Raw genomic sequence first — 20,877 nt, 5'->3', positions numbered from 1 at the left:
TTACCCCCCCTTCGCACATTACTGAACTAAGTAGATTGCTACACTTTCACACACACTGTTTCAAGATATCACCGTCTTCTATCGTTTGTGGCGCTACTATATGAAACAATTTGTGAATAGGCGCAGAGTGTGGTGCTAGTATGTATACATGTCAAACCGGTAGCAAAAATAAATTACGAAGTGAAGTGCGCGATTGAAATTTATCATCATCAACTTGCATCAAAGTGACTTAGTTAAACAGCTTATGCTTTTTAGGAGAAAATTTTATTAAAAAGTGATAAAGAGAATTCTGGAATCGACGTCATTTGTAGTAGAATGCATGAATGCAACGACAAAACTTTAAAAATAATTATGATGATGTTTTTGAACGAGCTCCAAACAGACGAGAAACAGACGGAGAAAAATTGAATGGAATTTACATATAACACATTTAAAATATCGTTTCATATTAATTCAATCTTGTTATCTTTTCCATATCAAATAATATTTGCCGACATCGATTCCATCCCATTTTTCGTCAACGTCAATCAAATGAAACGATGTCACTCAAACGATGCGACAGACTAAATGTTATGTATTTCTTTTAGAAAAAATTAGTAATATCAATCAAGTTAATTGGTGCGTTGTTAAAATTTAAACATATTAAATAAATTTCAAAAAGTTTGTCAAAGAATATACATGGTAGTGTATCTTACATATATTACGGAAAATGGATCAAAAAGGAAAGAGTGTTAAGTTTGCGCACAAGTGCCATGGTTATATGTGTATGTTCTGATAGTTCCGTTTAGTGTTAATGACATGCCTATTTCTATGATTTTCGACTAATAGAAACATTTTCAGACCCATATGTGAACGTCGAAGAATTTTTGTGCATACATTTTTTGCTGAAAACAACAACAGCACCAAAAACACAGGCACAAGCAACCGAACGTTCTCTTAGACTAGTCATCAAGTAAACATAACATACACGATCGACTTCAGGGCCTTTTTTCCATTTTGCTGTTGTGAGTAAGATGCGTTTAACCAAACTTTCCTCAACTATCATGATTCGGAGTAAATGGCACAAGAGATTAATCGCAAGAAATGAAATAACTGATGATGAAGTTGGTGCTACGAGGCAGCAATAGTTTAGTGAAGTGTACTTGTTAACTTTTCGTCTATGATACACTTAAGAAAAGGAAAATTACAAGAACCAAGAACACAGACACACACACACATCCTCCATGGGAACATAAAGAAAAGAAAAGTTGTTTGCCGTAATTTTTATTTAAATTAAATACTTTTCAAATGCTCACGAATACGCATATTAATATGGAATACACGAATATCTACATTTTTACTGATGAAAATGCTATCGAACGGAAATTATGATGAGTCACACTTAAGTCGAAAAACATATGCTACATACACTTAAACAGACTATTCCAGAAATGCTTATTCAAAAACTTAAACACTCTGATTTCTTCAAAACTTTTCCTTGTTGCATGTATGCGCTTGAAGGACATTTTCCACGCCGCTTCAGCTCACTTCGATTGTACGAACAAATTTAATTTTCTGTTGCTTTTGCTAGACTAATAAAAATGATAATTATTAAATCGCTAATTATTCGAAATAAACCATTTAAAATGTTCATCAATTGACACATCGAAGCGTTATGAACGAAATGAAATTACATGCAAGTGCTTTTTGCCATACGTCACACAATATAATCATTTGCCACACCGAATTTGTATTGTAAAAATTTTTGCAAATGGACATGGTATGACATGCAAATGGCCATTCAATTGCTATAGTTCATTCTTCTGCCATTTCAAATTCATTTATTATATTAGCCCGTTTATTAATTTGCATTTCAATTGAATTGAAAACCATTTTCGTTCTCGCTCTTTATCTTTGTCGACACAATTCTCTTTGTTAGACACAAGAGTTAACTTCGAACATCGCGGCACAGTATAATTGGATTGTTGTTGGAATTGTGCAAAGTAGTGGTGTGGTGCGACAACAAAATTCGTCGCAACGGTTTTTAATCGATTCACATTTGGAATTGAGCAAACGCGGCTAGATGCCCGTCTAATGGCTGTGCCATGGCAGTTTTGTTCGTGATTGTGGTATGAGGTATCTCCTATTCTCAACGATAAAGAATGAAATAAAATCGAATTTTCATGACGTTACATAAAGATTGTCAGACGAAAGAAAAAATATGTTCGGTGTGGTTCTTATCTTAGTGGTTTTTCTAGTGCATACACTCTGTGATATTTTCATTGGCATTTTCTTCTTACTCATTCATTTTTCGCCTTCAAATTTTCCACTGATGCAATTATATTTGCTTTTTTATGGAGACAAAGTAATAAAAGTTGAACAGAAAATTTATGTTTTATTATGAGACAACGTTTAATGTCTTGTTGCGTAATCGGGCGATGTTTAAGCCACAAAAAAACAACTATATACTATACAATTGAAACAACAACAAGAACAATATAATCACAAACAAGAAAAATGACACAAGAAGAGATAGAGAAAAAGAGAATATGAATAACGGGCTTAAAAAAATAATGTTTACCTATGGTTGAACATAATAACATCAAAAAATTTCAAAGAGAGAGAGAGTCTGGAGGCGGAAAAAGACAAACGCATATCGAAGACATCGAGGAAAAATAAAACAAACTGAAAAATGAATAAAAATTGAACAAAATCGACGAACCAATTGGAGAGATTTAACAACGATAAAATTGCAACTAAAAGTGGCGCTACCGATTTTGCATACTGTCATTGCCACTGTTTTCCAATTCAAACACATATTCTTACACAATCACATTGCCCGAAGAGAATAACAAACCCAGTTCGAATACAACCGTCAGACCAAACACGAGCAACTTTGCTATAGCCATCGTCATCTTCTTCGACTTTTTCGACTTTTCGCAAACATTTCAATTGCAATTTGGATGCGTGCAGTTCGTTCTCTGTGTATGCAATTGTTAGTGCATGTAAATTTTCCATCGAATCCAATAAAAGCATAAAACGAGATTCGATGTGAAATACTATATTTGTGATTCGGTTGTTTTTTTTAAACTCTTTTTCTCTGTCTCCGCTCGGGTTTTTCCCTTTCGCTCAACTGCTTCCTTCCAATTTTATTTTATTATTTCTTTTGATTTTATTTCTCTGGCCCAGAGTTTCTACCTCCCTCTCTTTCACTCTCTCGTCTCTCGCTCGACTTGAATTCATGGCCTTTTTTGCTTTAAATTTTTATTCCATCGAGGCAAATTTTATGCATATATGAGTTATGATTGATGAAGTTCTAACAAAAGCCGTCTCTATGTGAATATAGCGTTTTTTTGGTTGGCTGTCTTTACCTACGTAATGCATAATGTTCCACTCAATCGACGAATAACGACAAATTCACCGCATATTCACTAGCTCTCAAAATGTTGGCCTCTCACTTGACAATGGATTTTTCATTCATCGTCGCAATACTTTTTCCGATCGTCAAACATACATTTTTCTTTTGTAAATCTTAACTTCATATTTTTCTTTGGAATCGTGGTTACTTCTGCTGTTGATGGTGATGGCGATGACTTTTTCTTTCTTCTCTCACACTCTTATGATGCTATTTGTTTGGTTTACATGACAAATACACTGAGCACATTTTCAAACCAAAACATGAATTAGAAATTCACCGTTCATAGTAGCTACAGCGTTTTTATTTTAATATTTTATCTCATAATGCATTTTAAAGTTTGGCAAATAATATGGATTTTTGGTGTATGAATATGATTGAGTGTAGATTTGCTTGTACAATTCCATACACGGTTTCACCCGAAAAAAAAGAGAATATATAATCATATTCAATATTCAACTATACCAATGATAAACTACAAACTGACTCTTTAGCAAGGCATAAAAACATCCATTGAATGTTTATTCAATTGAGAGAGAAAATGCGCGCTTGAGAGAGAGAGAGAGAGAGAGAGAGAGAGAAGAAAAACTCACGGATAGAAGGAATTTATACAAACCATAGATTTTGATGAAATGGTAACAACATTCATGCAGTCGCCGCGAATTGAATGTTCAATGAAATACCACAACGAATTTCTCACAAGAATAACAAACATACACACTCACACATACACATAAAATATATTTTCTGCATATCACGTGCCATACGTACAGGGCTGCAGTTTTGTAAATATTCCAAACGCTGCATTTTGTTGTTTGCCTCACGTCGTTACTCGTTCGATTGTGCTGAAAAAAATAAAGAAAGAATTCAAACGGCAAAAAACGAATCTTGTTTTCAATTTGCTCACCATAAGATTGTGTACGTTCATGCTATTACTATACCTGTGCAAAACTTCTGACTACAGTCATAGCAGTATTGCCGATTTGCCTCAAGCTTCGCTGCAAATAAGTCGAGCGCAATTTTTGAAAAAGGCGACGAAGCAAAAGAATGAAGAGCGCCAACAGAATAAAAAATTATAAATATAAAATCTCATAAAAATTTATAAGCGGCACGTGATGCCCCATTACTCCCATTTTGGCAGAGTCAAGTTGAACCGGCGAAGCAACCGGAATAATGAGGGCGAATTGTTGTTTTTCTCATCTCCTCAAAAACGAAGAAATTGGCCAGATGCAACGTCAAAACTCAATTTACACTCCCGGCTATGTGATTTTATGATGATGCCAAATAAATTTCAATACGAACCCACACTCGTTCGCATTTTTTCTCTGTTTATTCGATATGCTTGGGTTTGGAACTTGATTAATACACGTCGATAAGGGTCTTAATCAGTATACCGAAAATTGCATCCACTTCTAAGATATATGCGTGTATTTGGCACTTAAACGATATGTCCTTTTTTTGCTCAACATATTCATCTTTATTTTCTTCTTTCGATTTCATTTTCATTTTCTTTCGTTTTTTTTTTTCGTTTCAGGTACATGTCTAAAAGATTTGAAAATTTATGTGCCCGAAGCAGTTGCTCTCGGCGATGCAGTGACTCTATCCTGTTATTACAACTTAGAAAATGTAAGTATAGAATCGAATAAAATCAAATCGAAACGACAAATGCACACGCAAACACACAGATCTACAAATACACACTCATTGCTTCATCTCGTTGGCCGTCAATTTTACAGCAACAAAACTGAATTTATTGCAACAATTAAGATATTTATTTCAATTGTGTGTATCTGAAGCATGAGTGACGACAATAATATGTATGTGTGAATGTGTGTATTTGCACTCATCTGATCGTGTATGTGGCGTGCGTATTTGTTTGAATGTGTTGAATGAGCGTTTGAGATAAATGGGACCCGCAATTTGTGAAAAAATCATTTTCTCCACTTTTTCTAGTTGTGTGTCATTGATTGATTTTTCCGCTTGTAAAAGATTCTACAATAAAAAAGCGGAAATAAATAAAATTCCATTTCGCAACCAGATGAGCACGTTTCACTGATTTACAAAATCAACTGCATAAAATTGAACATGTGAAAAATAGAGAAACGAATGTATACAAGTTGTAAAAAAGAAAGCAACACAACAATTGTAGATGCAGTGCACATTGCGAAATTTCAATACGAATACGGGCCACCAGTATATTAATATTTCTTAAGCTAAAATGCCAAATCCAAATGTTCACAACACCAATGATCCGAGATTTACTATATAATGAACGAAATAAGTAAGTTGGATGGAAATAAAGAGGGATGAGATAGAGTGGTGTGTGTGTGTGTGTGTGTGATGATAGACTCTATGTTTCCAATATGTTTTGCTATATCATTCAGTAAAATAATTTTCGTGTTTGACACTCAACTGTGTGGGTAAAGTGACAGTTTACAGTCAATTTTGATTTTGATTTCAATTTATGCTCGAATGCATGCATTGCAAATTGTTTTCCATTCATTTGCCCATCGAAAGAAGCACTGTTTATTAGGGAAACCATTTCAATTTACAACTCAAATTCAGTTGATGTGTGAAATTGAAAATAAGCCGATAGGCTCATATTTACAATCGAGAAAAATATCGTGATCTTTACACCGTTAAAGGCGAAAAAAATCAACAATTTTGCTTTCGATATTTTTCATTTGATTAAATTTAACATTTACCCTGCACGAAAGTTCTTCTTGTTGTCATTTTTTTACATTTTGGAGATTTTGTGAAAATTCAATTTTTCACCAACGCTCGAATGACAACATTAACAACCAAAATTCGGTTACAACTTTATTTGTGGAAATTTTTCGCGCTGTTCAAAATTCGTTTCATTACATATTGCTTGCTCGGAGAGTTGTGTGTAATATGGCGCGAAATAATCGGATTTTTTCTGTCGGTGTTTGTAATTTTCTGTGAAGTAAATTGAATACACGTTGAATCCAATCGATGTCATACATAATAATAACTGAATGAAATAAAAAAAAACAATCAAGTTGTTGCTGTAGCTAAAACCCTTTTCCCAGCTGTGATGCCATCGGGTGTCGAACCCGTGTCGAATATCATTTCAATTGTCGTATTTGAAGATTTAAACAGACACTGATTTAACGCTTTACTTCAATCGCATTTTTTTGTTGGTGTTCTCAACTCAAATGCCACTGTTTCCGTCGTGGCGCGTCAATTTTTTACATGCCTTTTTTATGCGGCATACAAATACACTAGAGTGGATCAATTTTGAGATTTTTTCGAAAAACAAAAATCATGTCTGAATAATCTCGGTAAAAAGGGTCAAAGAAACACGAGTATGATTAGATATTTTGAAAAGAAAATAAGATCACAAGCTTTCACATTGATTAAATTACATGCCAATTTTTGATTCGAAATTGATCGTAATTCCCAAAATGTATGTTTGCAGTTAAATAATCCTGTAAAATTGTGTGAATCTCACTGCCTTACAAAAATACACACAATCAACAAGTTTAAAGAAATTTCAATGAAAAATAAGGGTACCTACCTAGGGGCTTTTATCTTCAAATGTATACGATTTATACTGTAAATAGTGAACTATATTGCAAAATCATCTGTAATACGCGCAAATAAATGTGCATAACTGCATATATTTGGTGTAAATTTCGTGTATATTTCGTCTATGGCATGTTTTTTCATTCTCTTTTGTGCGGATCTTCTTCGATTCTGTGTAGCTATACTGTGTATGTGTGTACACTGCAGTTTAAAATACACCTTATTCACTGGTATAGGCGAGAAATTTTAATCGTATATATGATGAATAGGACGTGAATATTGTGTATAAATTTGTATGAACGAATGATGAAAGCCCCTAGGTACCTACCATATGGCATTTTTGATTTTTGGTTCAAATATTATTATTTGGCTCCTTATTTTTCCTAGGGGGGAGACACCAAATAATAAATTTCGAATCCACTATATAAATTACTAATCCAGCTATTCCAATAATCCAAAAACACAAATGTGACATCAAAACTATTTTTCCTATTCCATGCACTGTTTCGCTATTCCACGTGAATCCATTCACAGACATGGCTATTTCATTGCAATTTCTCGAATCTTGACACTAAAAGTCCAATCTCATTCCACGTGTCTGCCCCCTAGTATTTTTCATCGAAATTTCTTTAAACTTTCTTTAAACTTGCTTTAAACCTGTGCAAATTTTCAAAGTGCTCATAATACATAAAATCTAAAGGGGTCAAATCCTTGACATATGTCTGACTATATAGTCAGAGATTATTTAGATACGAATTTTATTTCTCAAAAAAAAAAAATGAGAGAATCGAACCACTCTAATATACACATATTGTGTTGATCGAAAGCCGTAAACATTTTTAGTATTACTTGATAGTGTTGCCGTTAACGCTGCTTGCTTGTATTTAAAACTGTTTCAGAGTAAATCGGCTTAAAGCAATTCGGTATTTATGTTGTATGCAAAATGCTTGTACCTCATCTCAAATTGAAAGATACGTACGGACATTTTTTTAAGCAAAGCGAACAAATTTTTTCCTGCGTGAATGTGTGCGCGCCCGAGACCAAAGCGCTCCAGACTATATCTTATAAAATAAATAGAATTATAAATATGGTTCGATAAATGGTGTGGTTAACAAACAAATCCTGACAGCAATAATGTCAACGTCGACATCATTTAACTGCCAAATATGCATATGGTGCCCACATTCTTGAGCTGATGGTACTTCAGAGAAGGTTGTACCATCTCTTTCTCTGTTTGTCTCTGTCTTTCCGTTTTACTTCATATACACACACACACACACAGAGAGAGAGAGAGAGAGTGCTTTTAAAAGCACAACTTTTGCGACATCGAATGCGCTGTGATTACGTGGAAAATATTCGAAATACCAATAAATCATGGTAGAATTTTCGCAAATCTCTTCGTCATTTAAACAATGGATTTGTTTACCGTAAAATGGTTGAATAAATGGAAATTCAATGAAGGCGACTAAAGGTGTTTACCAAGCGAATTTGGATTGAATAAACAAAATCAAAGCTATCTTCCACTGTTGGAATGAATTACTGAATTACTCTCCGTCTCCATGTCGCTGCTAGAACTGTAGGACGATTAAATCACAAGCAATGTGTTTTTTCGTAAGCTTGATGAAAAATTGCACGAGAGAGAGAGAGAGAGAAATATATCCGGAAAGGATGCGGAAGAAAAAGAGAAAAATGAACGACTTAAATATCGAAAATAGAACAACGGAGAAATTGTAAATGTGAAAAGTTTATAAGAAGCTAATGTGAGGTTGAATTAAAAGTTGGAAGAAATTTTCTGCGTGGAATTTGTTAGTGTGTGTCTATGTGTATGAACATTTCACATTCATATTCTTCCGTAGTTTATTAATCGTATTATGCACAAAATTTGTGGATGGCATTTTTTCATATCACACATACATCCTCCATGTAGTTGTAATGTGCATGTATATACATGTTATTCGTGGCAAAACGTTTCAAATGATTCTTTCTGCTCATAAAATAGTTAATAAATTAAAACTTATTATTTTTTGTGTCATTGTATAGTGTATGTGTCGCGTAGTATTTCTTATGCACGTACGTTGCAGTGGTGTAGTCCTTGCCGTCATCATCATCATCATCGTTGCGTTCATTTTTTATACGTTGCAAAACTTTCAAAACGTATCTGAATGAACGAAGAAAAAAAAACAGTGCAACGAGAAAGAAATAGAGAAAATAGCAGATGCCTTATCGGAAACATAATAATTTTTCCCGAGAGCTTATTGCTACAACTAAATTCGTAGCATTCACATTTTCCGATAGCAATGATTCCACAACGCAATCGCTTAAAATTTATGATTTCGTAATTGTTTGTATACTTTAGGTCATAAATTTTGGCAAAAAAAAACACAAATCAATCGATTGAAATGTCAATTTCGTATTCGTGGAAAATATTCAAAACAATTATTCAAAAATGCATGGAACCTGAAATGTTCTAAATGATTTTATTCATTTGATTTCAGTGTTTCGACAACACAATTTCCAACAAAAATTCATATATGTAATCAACTAACGCGTAATCGACATGACATTCTGATGCTATTTTTTTATTATTTTGACAGAAAAAAACATTTCGAACGAAAGTTGTTCACACTTTTTTTGAAGCGTGCGTTTATATAAAACTGAAAATGGGCCTTCGACACCAAATGGGCAAAAACCTTTACCTTCCTGTCGTTTTTAGTTTTTATCATTGCAAATCGATATTTGATGCAAACGCGCCTGATACAGCCGAACCGATTGACTTTAACTTAATTTGCCATTTCAATGTTCCCTTCCGAGTTCATAGGAATTTTTGGTAATTATTTTGTTCATTTGCCGCCGGCCGTCACTGTCTGGGTGTGAATGTATTAAAATCGGTTCCTTTAGCAATAAAATGAGAACAAAACTACAATACTATCATGCCGATTAAATGCGAAATATGAAATGATGAGAACATTTTCAGGCCAATTATAACAAATTAAAAAAAATCAAAATCACACACACACACACTCCAAACTATTCATACCTTCCGTTTTCCGGCTTGCAATTGAAAAGTCGATCATCATTTTGAAATGAAAAACTTATAATATTGTGCATGTACATCCGTTCGTTGTTAAACTGCATAGTGCATAGAGTATATTTTAATGCATTGCCGAAAAATGTCTTGAAAAACCATGCACACCTTCCAAAAAAACTATACGAAAATGAATGACACAAAACTCTCTCTGTGAACGGATGAACATACTGAGAATGGCAGAACGAACGAGAAAAATCGTTTTTGAATACTTCAGAACTTTTGCACTTTACTATAATATTCCAGCTAAATCTTTGAAAGGATTTCATTTTGCACAACATTATATTCAAATGGCATATAGTATTAAACACTGGAAACGGTGGCAAGAAGCAACTCTGTCAGTCAGTAACAGGCAGCAAAAGTGGTAGAGAACAAAAAAAAAATAGTAGCGCCAGTCTTAAGTCGGTAAAAAAAGAAAGACTGCCGAACGAATATGGAAATGTGAAGCGATGACGTTGCCGCCGGATAAAGCTGGATCAAAACTATACGTTTTTTAGCTTGTGCTTCTTTAATCCGAAAAAGCCACAAGAATTTTCTATTTTCTACTTAAAAAGTTGGTTTTTAATGAAAACATAAATTGGCCAATACACAAAGTTTTCCATTTTCCTGCTTCTGATGCTACTGCTCGCAGTTCGGTGCAAGTAGCGATGTACAGAATGTATCTATCAGTCTTTCGTCGAATATTTATGTATGAATATGTATGAATGTGTATGTATATTAGAGTTGTGTGTACAATTTTAGCTTAGTTGTACGATTAAATAGACTTATAAACGTTTTTCCGGTTGTTTTACTTAATATTTTAATAAAAAGTAATATTTTTTAAGGCTTCATTGTATTCGGTTCGTTGGTATCTGGAACAAGAGGAATTTTATCGATTCGTACCAAAAGAATCGCCTCCATCGAGAGTATTTGCTGTTGCCGGTATCTCTGTTGACGTAAGTTTTCCATCTACTTGAATATTATTATTGCTTAGCTCAAAAACTTGTTTACATTCAACAGATTTATTTTCGATTACAAATATCTTATATATCGAAATTCAGAGTGTATATGAAATCATTCTCTTCACTCAGTCATGTGCTTGAGTTTATGTAACGGTATGCGCGCTCACCTGAAGCACCAAAAAGTGATTTGTTGAAGTTTACAACTATAATGAAAACTCAACAATTTTGCCGCAAATCAAATAGTTTAACATGGGAATGGATTATGTGCAAATTGACTTTGGCGAAGCACTCAACAAGCAAAAAGCGTTACTATACGCTTGAATGTGAACAACGAATCAAAGATTTATTGAAAACAAAAAAATAGGAATAGCTCTTCAGATAGATTATTTGGTGTGTGTGAAAAATACTACCAATACCAAAACCAAAAACACGAACACGAACAAGAACAATAGTCATAAAAATAATAAAGCACAAATCGCGAACCCTGTTGAGATATGGCTTAAAAATATAGGCAAGTAGAAAAGTTGGAAGAATGAAACGAAGTATAAAATCAAAAACAAAGGAATGGCACAAGATTAAAAAAAAAAGAAATCACTAAAGAAAAAGTATGGCAAAAAAATTAGCTTAACTCAGCGCAAATGTTTGCTTCGTTTTACTTATATAAATTCAGTTACACCAGAAATTTATTTAGACTACTAAAATTATGTATATTATGAAACTTCCTGTAATTTAATTTTTCGTCCGGTATATGCAAAAATTTCCATAACTTAGCCGAGCTGAAATTGTTCACATGTATACGGCATAACGCGTTTCAATGCGCACAATTTTCATACTACCACCCTTGAAACGGGATGAACGATGGATCCTTTGCACTGCAGGCACTGTTTTATATGCTACTGTGGCTGTCGCCGACGAGAAGCCACGACATAAACACACTGGAATTGCGATTGAGAGAAAGAGAACGAATGATCGAAGGAAAAGGGCGATGCGATGTTTACAAGAATAGCAATGGCATAGACAAAGGAAACGAACAACACACGAGCTGCTCAGAACAATTTTTTTTTAATTCGCATTTTGTTAGTCGTTTTGCCTGTTGACGACGTTTCTTGAGAATTGGGAAAAGTAGGAAACAACAATTTTTTTTCTCCTGCTTGCTCAACGAAAAGAACCATAAAACATCGTAATACGTTTGCTAGAAAAATTTAGTAAAAACAAAAATAGAGGAAAAGATTTTGGTAACCACGTACCACAGAGCACGAGCATGTGTGTGTGTGTGTGTGTGGGATAAATAGAGACGAGCCAAACCAAAACAAACCAATTCAAAATGAAGCGACGGAAAGAGAAAGGATCACACGTTTAGCGCGACTTCATTTTGCATTGTATGCAATATAACCGCTGAGCTCGAGCGCTTGCACATACCCACACGCATACACACACAAACAAACTTGACAAACTTTAATATTAATGATAATCTTCTTGTACGTTATGCTTATGGGTAGCAGCCAAAAAATGCTAAAACCAGACAGAGTGAAAAAAAGCAAAGGATCCCGTACATGTTGGAGAAAAAAAAATGCGCGCGATGTACATCATAATGACTTTCATTATTATATGACGAGCCAAAATATTCCCAGTATGAGCCTGAGGATACTTTGGAAAGTGATCCAAACGCAATGTATTCAAATGCGCACATAAAATAACATACAGTGTATCAAATATCTAGCACGAGCCAAGCATCAAATATTTTTCAGTCGATGTGGGAGGAGTTGTTAAGTCAAATTAACTTTGGCCAGAGTTTTTCAATCGACAAACAATTATTATTAACAACAAATCAGTCATTTTGATTTGATGAAATTCCAATCATTACTCGATGTATCGAATGGCCGTTTTAAATAACAAACTTCAAATTATTTTGACGAAGTGAATCCAAAATTGGTTTTCAACTCAAAATGGTCATCTATATGAATAATGAATGAAATTTGATGGGCTTAATTTAAACGATGGCCAACAGTGAACAACAGCGTATTCAGAAAATATTGCGATTATATATATAAATATATGCATGTGTGTGTCAGAAATTAAGGTCCTTTTGTCTTCAAGATCAAAATCCAAAGCTTACTCATTCGATTTCTGGGCTATTTGAAGACACAAACGCCCATTATCTGCTGCAGAATACAATCATTGTAACATCAGATTATCGTTATATATCGAAAATAGATCGAGAACCAAACATTGAATCCATACATGTATGTGTGTATGCTTTGTTATGCACAATACAGCATCTACAAATTGTGAGTAGTGTAATTTAGCAGTAACCCATACTGAAAATCGTTCGAAATAAATTTTGATCTACCTTGGCTCCGATTGACGACTATTTGTGAGCCACATATTCCGTGTGTGAGAAAATGTCGAGCTCAGCACATCCATATATGCTTCTTCTCAATTGTACACACGCACGCACACACATTTTGAACCATAACCGAGGCCATATCGAAATATGCTAAACACCATCAATGCCAATGTGCAAATGAATTGAATCACGATTAAATAACACCAAGAGGTTTGTGGCCAATGTGAAGAATAACGTTGACGCTGCACAGCAATGTTGGGCTCACCGATAACAGCATAATTCCATGAAGATTACAACGTCAAATATCAGTGATTGTAGCTGCCAGAAGAGAAAGAGAGAGAGAGAGAGAGAGAGAGAGAGAGAGAGAGAGTCAATTCCAAATGCGATGAATATATTTCTTAGATTGAAAGATTACATGCATGTGCTCTTTCTGTGTAGAAAAGTATAGGGTTTCAATACTGCCGCCAGAATCGTATGTTATGTTCGAATCACATGCTTCATCGCATGTTGATCTTCACGCTGCTTACGGCATGTTTCCAAATTGAAAATCAAAGTTACTTAAGATACATCAAACAGCATATACAGCCGAAAGTTTTGTGTACATTAGCATACTCTTTCACGCTCGGCCCATTCGCTCAATTTTTCTCATTCATTCATTGATTCATTGATTCGCTGTTGTTGTTTCACCGGCCTCAACATTAGGCATAATTGCTGCATGTGTATATCATATCATATCGTCTTGACAACCAGAGCCTATTTCTACACATTCTCCTCGTTCCGTTTCTCAATCGTCTGTAACCGAGTAATTTGGCAAATTTATAAACAAAAATCGATAAGACTTTGATTAATAGACGAATATCATGGCAAGACGAATTACTATATGCAAAGTGCACAATTGGCAAAAATGATTGACTCAATCTATCGTAATGGAGCATATTCCGGAATGCATTGATTTATTCCCCTAAAACGTTCTTGCACACAAATAGCAATAATAAACTTCATCGTTTCATCTTTATTTTCACAAACTCAATCAAGTTATGCAGGTTAGCAGATTAAATAGCAATGTATGCAAACAAAAACCCAACAAACGAACTGAAAATAAAAACTGCCAAAGAAAAAGCACGAACAACTAAAGGGTGTTTTTTTTTTCGTCTGATAGTTTTTTAACTTAAAATAAATCATAAACCAGTTTTAATTTAATCATGAAATCGACTTTATTTGGTTAATATGATAATGGCAATTTTGTTTTAAAGAAAATTTTGGGTAACGGTCTCCACAGCTACATTTTACACAGGCCAGTAATTTAACCAAAAGTGGGCTTCGTCGAAAAGGATGATTTTTCGGTATATTTCCGTATCATTTTGGAGCTTCTGCAGGGCTCAACCGACGAATGTGCGGTGCGTTGGATGGTTATGCCACTTCAGTTCTTGTACCAACTGGACTTTATAGGCCTTCAGACCAAGATATTTTCGTAAAATTCCGGACAAAGACCAACTTGTTGTGCACGGCGTTGAATTGAAGTGGGTCTTTGTCCGGAATTTTACGAAAAGATCTTGGTCTAAAGATCTATCAGACGAAAAAAAAACACCCTTTAAAACGTCGAACTTTTCCTATTCTTTCAACGACGAAATTGTTTTTCTTTCGCATTTTTTCACTTGTTTAAAATGGTAAAGGCCTTTCATCAACTTTACTGCAAACAATTCATTTTGCTCCATGGAATGTATTTTGATTTTCAATAAAAGCTCACTCAATCTTTTTTTCTCGACCTGTCTCTATCGCTCTCATCCTGTGACGGCTAGGCCTCGTTTACTCCATCCAATTTGCTTACTCAGCTCACAGATTTATCACTTGCACAGTGCACACACAAAACTTTGCGGATAGAATGTACAATGTACGTATACATGAATTCTTGTCCTCTGCTGTACTCATTCCTCATAATCATCAACATTCAATTCAATTATGTAAATTTTACCATAGAAATTTTGAGTTTTGAAAATTAATGCGGTACAAAAACCAAAAGACTTGTCCGCTGGCACACTCATTCATTTATCTAAAAAGTGCTCTGTTAATGTAAAAACAAAACCAAAAGAAATGATGGTAAAAAGTGTAAGTGAGTATATGTACAGTTCACAAATTCCCTGTAAACACACGTTTTTGAGTGAGAGAGAAAAAGTGAATAAAAAATCACATGGGAAATTTTTGAGAATGAGATCGTGTTATTAGTGCTGCGTCGGTCGCTCGAAATGTATAAATATGCATAAAATATCCGTGATTGTTGCACGTACTCATTTGGGAGCTTCATCAGCGAATGATTTTGATTTGTGTAGTTGATGAACAACCACGTGCTTAAGTTCGTCGTTGTTTTAACACTGCACTGTTCATTAAGCTTTTGTGTGCTGTATATATACAATGGTGTGCGTGCGCGAGCGCTCGCTTGGTCGATCCTTCGTTTCGAGCGAGCCATATCCTTCGTGATTCTCAGACGAAAATCAGGTATAATACAATGTCGACAGGTGCCTAGACAAAACAATCCATTCACTTCCACTCTGTTAATAATGAAGGAAAACACCTTATCGCAAAATCCAATCTAATGTACCATGGTGTATGAAAGTGAGCGCGTTCACGCGAATTTTGATTTCGTTTTTTTTCACGCCCGCTTTTTCATTCAATTTCCATGAATTAATTCAATTATTTAAAATTAGAACCATGAAAGTATAAAACAAAATACAGCCAAAAAATAAACTTTCGCTTTCAATTAGCAAAATAAAAGAGAGAAAGAGAGAGAGAGAGATAATGAGAGCATTTTTTGTTGTTGTTTCTCTAATTATTATTATTATTAAAATGCAAATGATTTCCAACATAATAATTCATACAAATAAACGCATGTATTTGTCACATTATATATTGTGTGAAATACATTATTAGCGCGTTTTTAATCACGAACAACAGGCGGTGTACGCAAATTCGTGCATCGTATTTGCTGTTGCTATGTTGCATTAATTAATTTCATATCAAAGTAAGGTGTTTTTCAAAAGCAACAAACAATTATTATTGTTCTTTAAATGTATCGTCTCAAGAACCATGCATTTCCATATAGATATTTTCCATCATCCACCATGATATTTTTCTGTTTTTTATAATTTTTAAATTGCAATTATGTGTCAAAAAATGACTGACGAGATGAAGACCAAAACGTAAAACGATGACATATTGATATTTTGATTTTGTTTATCCGCATGCACGCCCACAGTTAACAAAATCCAATGAGCATACGGTGACATTGCGTTCGGTGTCCAGAATCATCTCCGGAAAATATCAATGCGAAGCATCGGCTGATGCGCCACTTTTTCATACCGAGACCAGTACAGCTAAAATGCTTGTCGTTGAATTACCTTCGCACAATCCTGTGCTCACCGTGTCTAATAACAACAGTAAAAATGGTATTGCAATCGGTGAATTATTGAAGGCAACTTGTATCAGTTCACCATCTCATCCGCCGGTGAATTTCACATGGACCATAAATGGAAACATATGGCCGGTAAGTATGGCCATTGAAACGAATGTGCACTGAGAAAACAGAGTTAAGATTCGTAATCGTAGATAAGTGGATGTGAGTTAAATGTTTCATGAATCCAAGCTATGTATTCTCAGTGTATGTTTGTTTGAAAGAAGAAATGCAAACATTTCCCTTCGCGATTAAGTTGTTTTGTGAACTTGTTGTTATCAAAACACTTATATTGCATTTGTTTGTTTATTTATTTTGTCAAATCTGTTGTTTGTTTCTATTTTAGTCGAGCAATGTGGGCTTGAGATCGATGCAAACCATCGAGATGAATACAGTGATACCAAACAATGATTCCGATGCGAATGCAAAAGAGGCATGGTCGGATATGATTGTTCGCATCGAAAATCACATGCTCATTCCGGACAATCGCAAGATTTTGATACGTTGTGAAACGAACATTTTCAATTTATATCGTGGCGCTGTTGAAGCTGAACTTAAAATCAGCGATGATTCGATTTGGTTGCATGGCGGCAAAGTAAGCCCAACGACACAATTAACAGATCCACGAAGCAACAGTGGTGGAAATGGCGGTAGCAGCAGCAGCAGCAGTACTTCAAAAAATGGCGGTGATCCAGATAATTCTGCGTTACAGGCTGGCGCGGGCTATCGATTGAATACATCCTATATTTTATTGCAACTTGTTTTTTTGCTTCTTATCACACCGCTGGCACTATCGTAAAAGCAATGAACATTCAACCGTATACATGCCCCCGAGTAATGTTTAATGTCGAACGACTGTGTCCACCGGTGTCGGTCATACTGGACCATTATTTTTGGCACCAAAACAACAATTACGACAAATAATTTATTTTATTACACTTGAAATCTTCGATTTGTGATTACACAAACACGAATACGGAATACCATTTCTTAATCATGTCAGTTTTATGCGCTAAACAACCATGATCATACTAAACTAACAACTAAAATAGCAACAACAAAAATCCTCTTATATTTTCATATTCCCGAACGGCACGAAAAATAATAAAAACAAAATATTTAACCATTTATTTCATTTATTTGCTAGGATTGATGGCTAGGAATTTATACATTAAAATCCCATAAGCGTAAGTTGTAAGTATGATATAAGTTAACTGTCACAACAGCTCCGCAATACATATTTGATCAGAGCATATACTAAGCATAGATATATATCCTGGATATTTTGTCAGTATCCGATATTCATTGGAGCCAGACTTTGAAATAGAGTAAAAACAATAGAAGTTATTGTTATAGTGATTGTAGTAATGTAAATGGTTTTATACTTAGACCTATAACAATCACTTCTATTGTTTTCACTCCATTATAATGTCTGGCTGCGATAAATATCGGATACTCACAAAATATCCCGGATATATATCTATGCTCAGTATATGCTCTGTATTTGATGTATAAATAGTATATGTTCCAAACGAGAATCACGTGGCAGCTATCGAACGATTGAATAGCACTCTGGTACTACTGTATGTTTGGTATGCAATAAATTGATGACAAATTTTTGAGCACATGAACTATCCAATTAAACATGTATTAAATAATTCAAGCTATATATATTTAGTTTACCAATGAGTTGGTGCGGCAAATAAAACTACTTTGCCCAAATGAAATTGTAAATTAAATTTTAAAAAAAACCACACAGAGACAGACAAAAATACATACATTTTGAAAATTGTCAGGTATATTATTAAAATGAATGAGAGTCAATGCAAGCGAATGAGAATGAGACAGTTTGTTCTACTGGGAGGTCAAATCAAATTGAACGATAGATACATCGAAGTAAATTCTCGATGGAGTTCACGTTTGCAATTTCATTTTGACAAAACGGTTTAGTTCGTTTTGTCGTTTCCCCTTCATCACATCAATAAAGTGATATTAATTAATTTATATTCGAATGTTAAATGGCAATTTTATGTATGCTCATTCTTCTGCTAAAATATCAACTTTGATTTACAATTTTGAAAAGAAAAATGGATGGTGTTAGTGGTGGCGGATGCGGTTTCAGTGGCATAAAAGACACACAAGGAAAGAGCGAACGAAAGAAAGAGACGATTCCTTTCAATTTCAACTTTATCACCTCTTTAATAAATTATGTTGTGCACATAGTTTGCTGGTTCGGTTAGTTGGTTTTTTTTTTCTCTCTCTCTCTCTCTCTCTTTCTCGGTAAAACTGTGCCTTCACAGACCCACTCACTATCAAAATCTGATGCTCACACACCGACCATATTGAGACGTAGTTAGCGCTGGATGAAGATTCTCTGCTTGCACTCTGTTTGCTCACAATTATAAAGTTTTCTAAAGAGCTTATCTCTTAACGTCTGTAAACCGTGTATAGTCATTTCTGCCGCTGATTCTGTTGCTATTTCTGTTATATTTGCTGCAATATTGTAAAAGGCGTCCCCAACTTTTCCTATAGACAAACATACATTTATCAACACATAAACTAAATGACGAGCCACACGAAAAGTTTTGAGCAAATAAAACCTATTCGCCACACGTTATATTCATATTACTATCGGCTATAAGAGCAAGATTTTGGCCATAATGTTCTGGTTGCCTCTCATCGATCTATTTCGAAAGTTAAATTTAGTTCGTCTCTCTTTTTGACTTTTCTTCTTTGGCTTTTCTCTTTCGCGTGCGTACCCGCTCCTTTTCTGCCTCTTTCGCTCACTTTCTCATTCACCACTTTCTTTTGCTTTTTTTTTTTTTTCATCAGCCATGTAATTTCGTTTGGCTATGTCTGCAATAGGTATGCATTTTGCCATGAGCGCAGAAATATTTTTTTTACCTCATCATCTTGTTCCTCATTTTCTCCGGTGAGTATGTGTACACCTGAAGTGATGGCATTTTCAATGTATAAGTTCATATATTTATCCATTTTTGGTTCAACATTCACAAAATTTCTCTTACACACACACACACACACTCTATCTCATTCTCAACAGTTACCGTTCGCCAGTTGTCTATTTTTCACGTGTAAAATACTGAGGTTGAGAAAAGTTCACAAAGTCAGTGGAATACTTTTCACACTTACTCATGAAAACCGTGCAAATTGCCACACGTTCATGATCATATGTGAAACAAATACACACCTACATACAAAACTAAAATAGAAGGAATAGATTGAGAGGTGGCCTGGGATGGTGGAATGTGCAAAAATACACAATCAATTTAATATAAATAAGAACGATTCGATCCATCATGTATACACCTATTAAAGTGCGTTTGAATCGTATATTCCAAAATAAATGAATATGAATTTGTATTACGATTTAGGATGTCCGAATGTTGATCCAAATCCCTGAGCAAAACAAGTCGATGTACGTTATATACATACATATTGTGTAGATGAATGTACGAAAGAGAGATAGAGAAAGATATTGAAAGAATGAATACATTGTTTGGCAAGTCGGGAGAGTAACGAAATGTAAGTTCATAGTTTTAGTAATGGCTTTACGTTTAAGTTGGTTGCCGGATGGAAGACGCAATCGTTTCGTCGGTAAGCGTTACCACATCTGATCGAGAGTCATAGGATAAACGAAATGAAGTAGTACCATGGCAAAAAGTCAGTTAGAGGAAGTGTATAGATTTTAAGTTGGTCATCACAAGGAATACCAAACACATACAAATATATATAATTTTAAGAAAGTTTTGAAATTCAAGCGGTCATTGGTTAGAACCAACCATTACTATATATATATATATATAAATATTTAACTGTGTGTCTCTGTTTATATAAAATGTGTATGCTTACTCGAATTCGAATTGTACATACATGTGATGGATAACATTTTCAAAAACAAAAAAACTATTATTAAATTGTGTATGTGAACGCGTTTGCTGCGGCATTTGGATGAATTTGAAAAATTCGATAAATAATAATTAGAAATATATAGAACATTTACGAAAAATATGTAAATCAGAAATGTCGAATATTTCGAATGCATTTTACGCAATAAAACGCCGAAACAATTTCATAAATATAAATTGAGCACACTCC

General features: G+C 34.5%; 1 protein-coding gene across 1 annotated transcript in view; it reads left to right on the top strand.

The window, feature by feature from the left end:
- LOC116337418 overlaps nucleotides 1-18,037 on the top strand; it is a 45,093-nt gene extending 27,056 nt beyond the window's left edge. The window contains exons 4-7 of the mRNA XM_031761974.1: nucleotides 4,929-5,020; nucleotides 10,853-10,963; nucleotides 16,567-16,854; nucleotides 17,108-18,037. Of these exons, the coding sequence (XP_031617834.1) occupies nucleotides 4,929-5,020; nucleotides 10,853-10,963; nucleotides 16,567-16,854; nucleotides 17,108-17,560 (944 nt within the window). The 3' untranslated portion in view covers nucleotides 17,561-18,037. The remainder of the gene's footprint in view (nucleotides 1-4,928; nucleotides 5,021-10,852; nucleotides 10,964-16,566; nucleotides 16,855-17,107) is intronic.
- The last annotated feature ends 2,840 nt before the right edge of the window (nucleotides 18,038-20,877 follow it).

The sequence above is a fragment of the Contarinia nasturtii genome, unplaced genomic scaffold (assembly GCF_009176525.2).
Source record: "Contarinia nasturtii isolate CC-2019 unplaced genomic scaffold, AAFC_CNas_1.1 Cnas_scaffold_285, whole genome shotgun sequence".
Classification (NCBI taxonomy): Eukaryota; Metazoa; Arthropoda; class Insecta; order Diptera; family Cecidomyiidae; genus Contarinia; species Contarinia nasturtii.
Note: the sequence above shows the minus strand (reverse complement) of the source record. Positions and strands in the feature narration are given on the sequence as shown.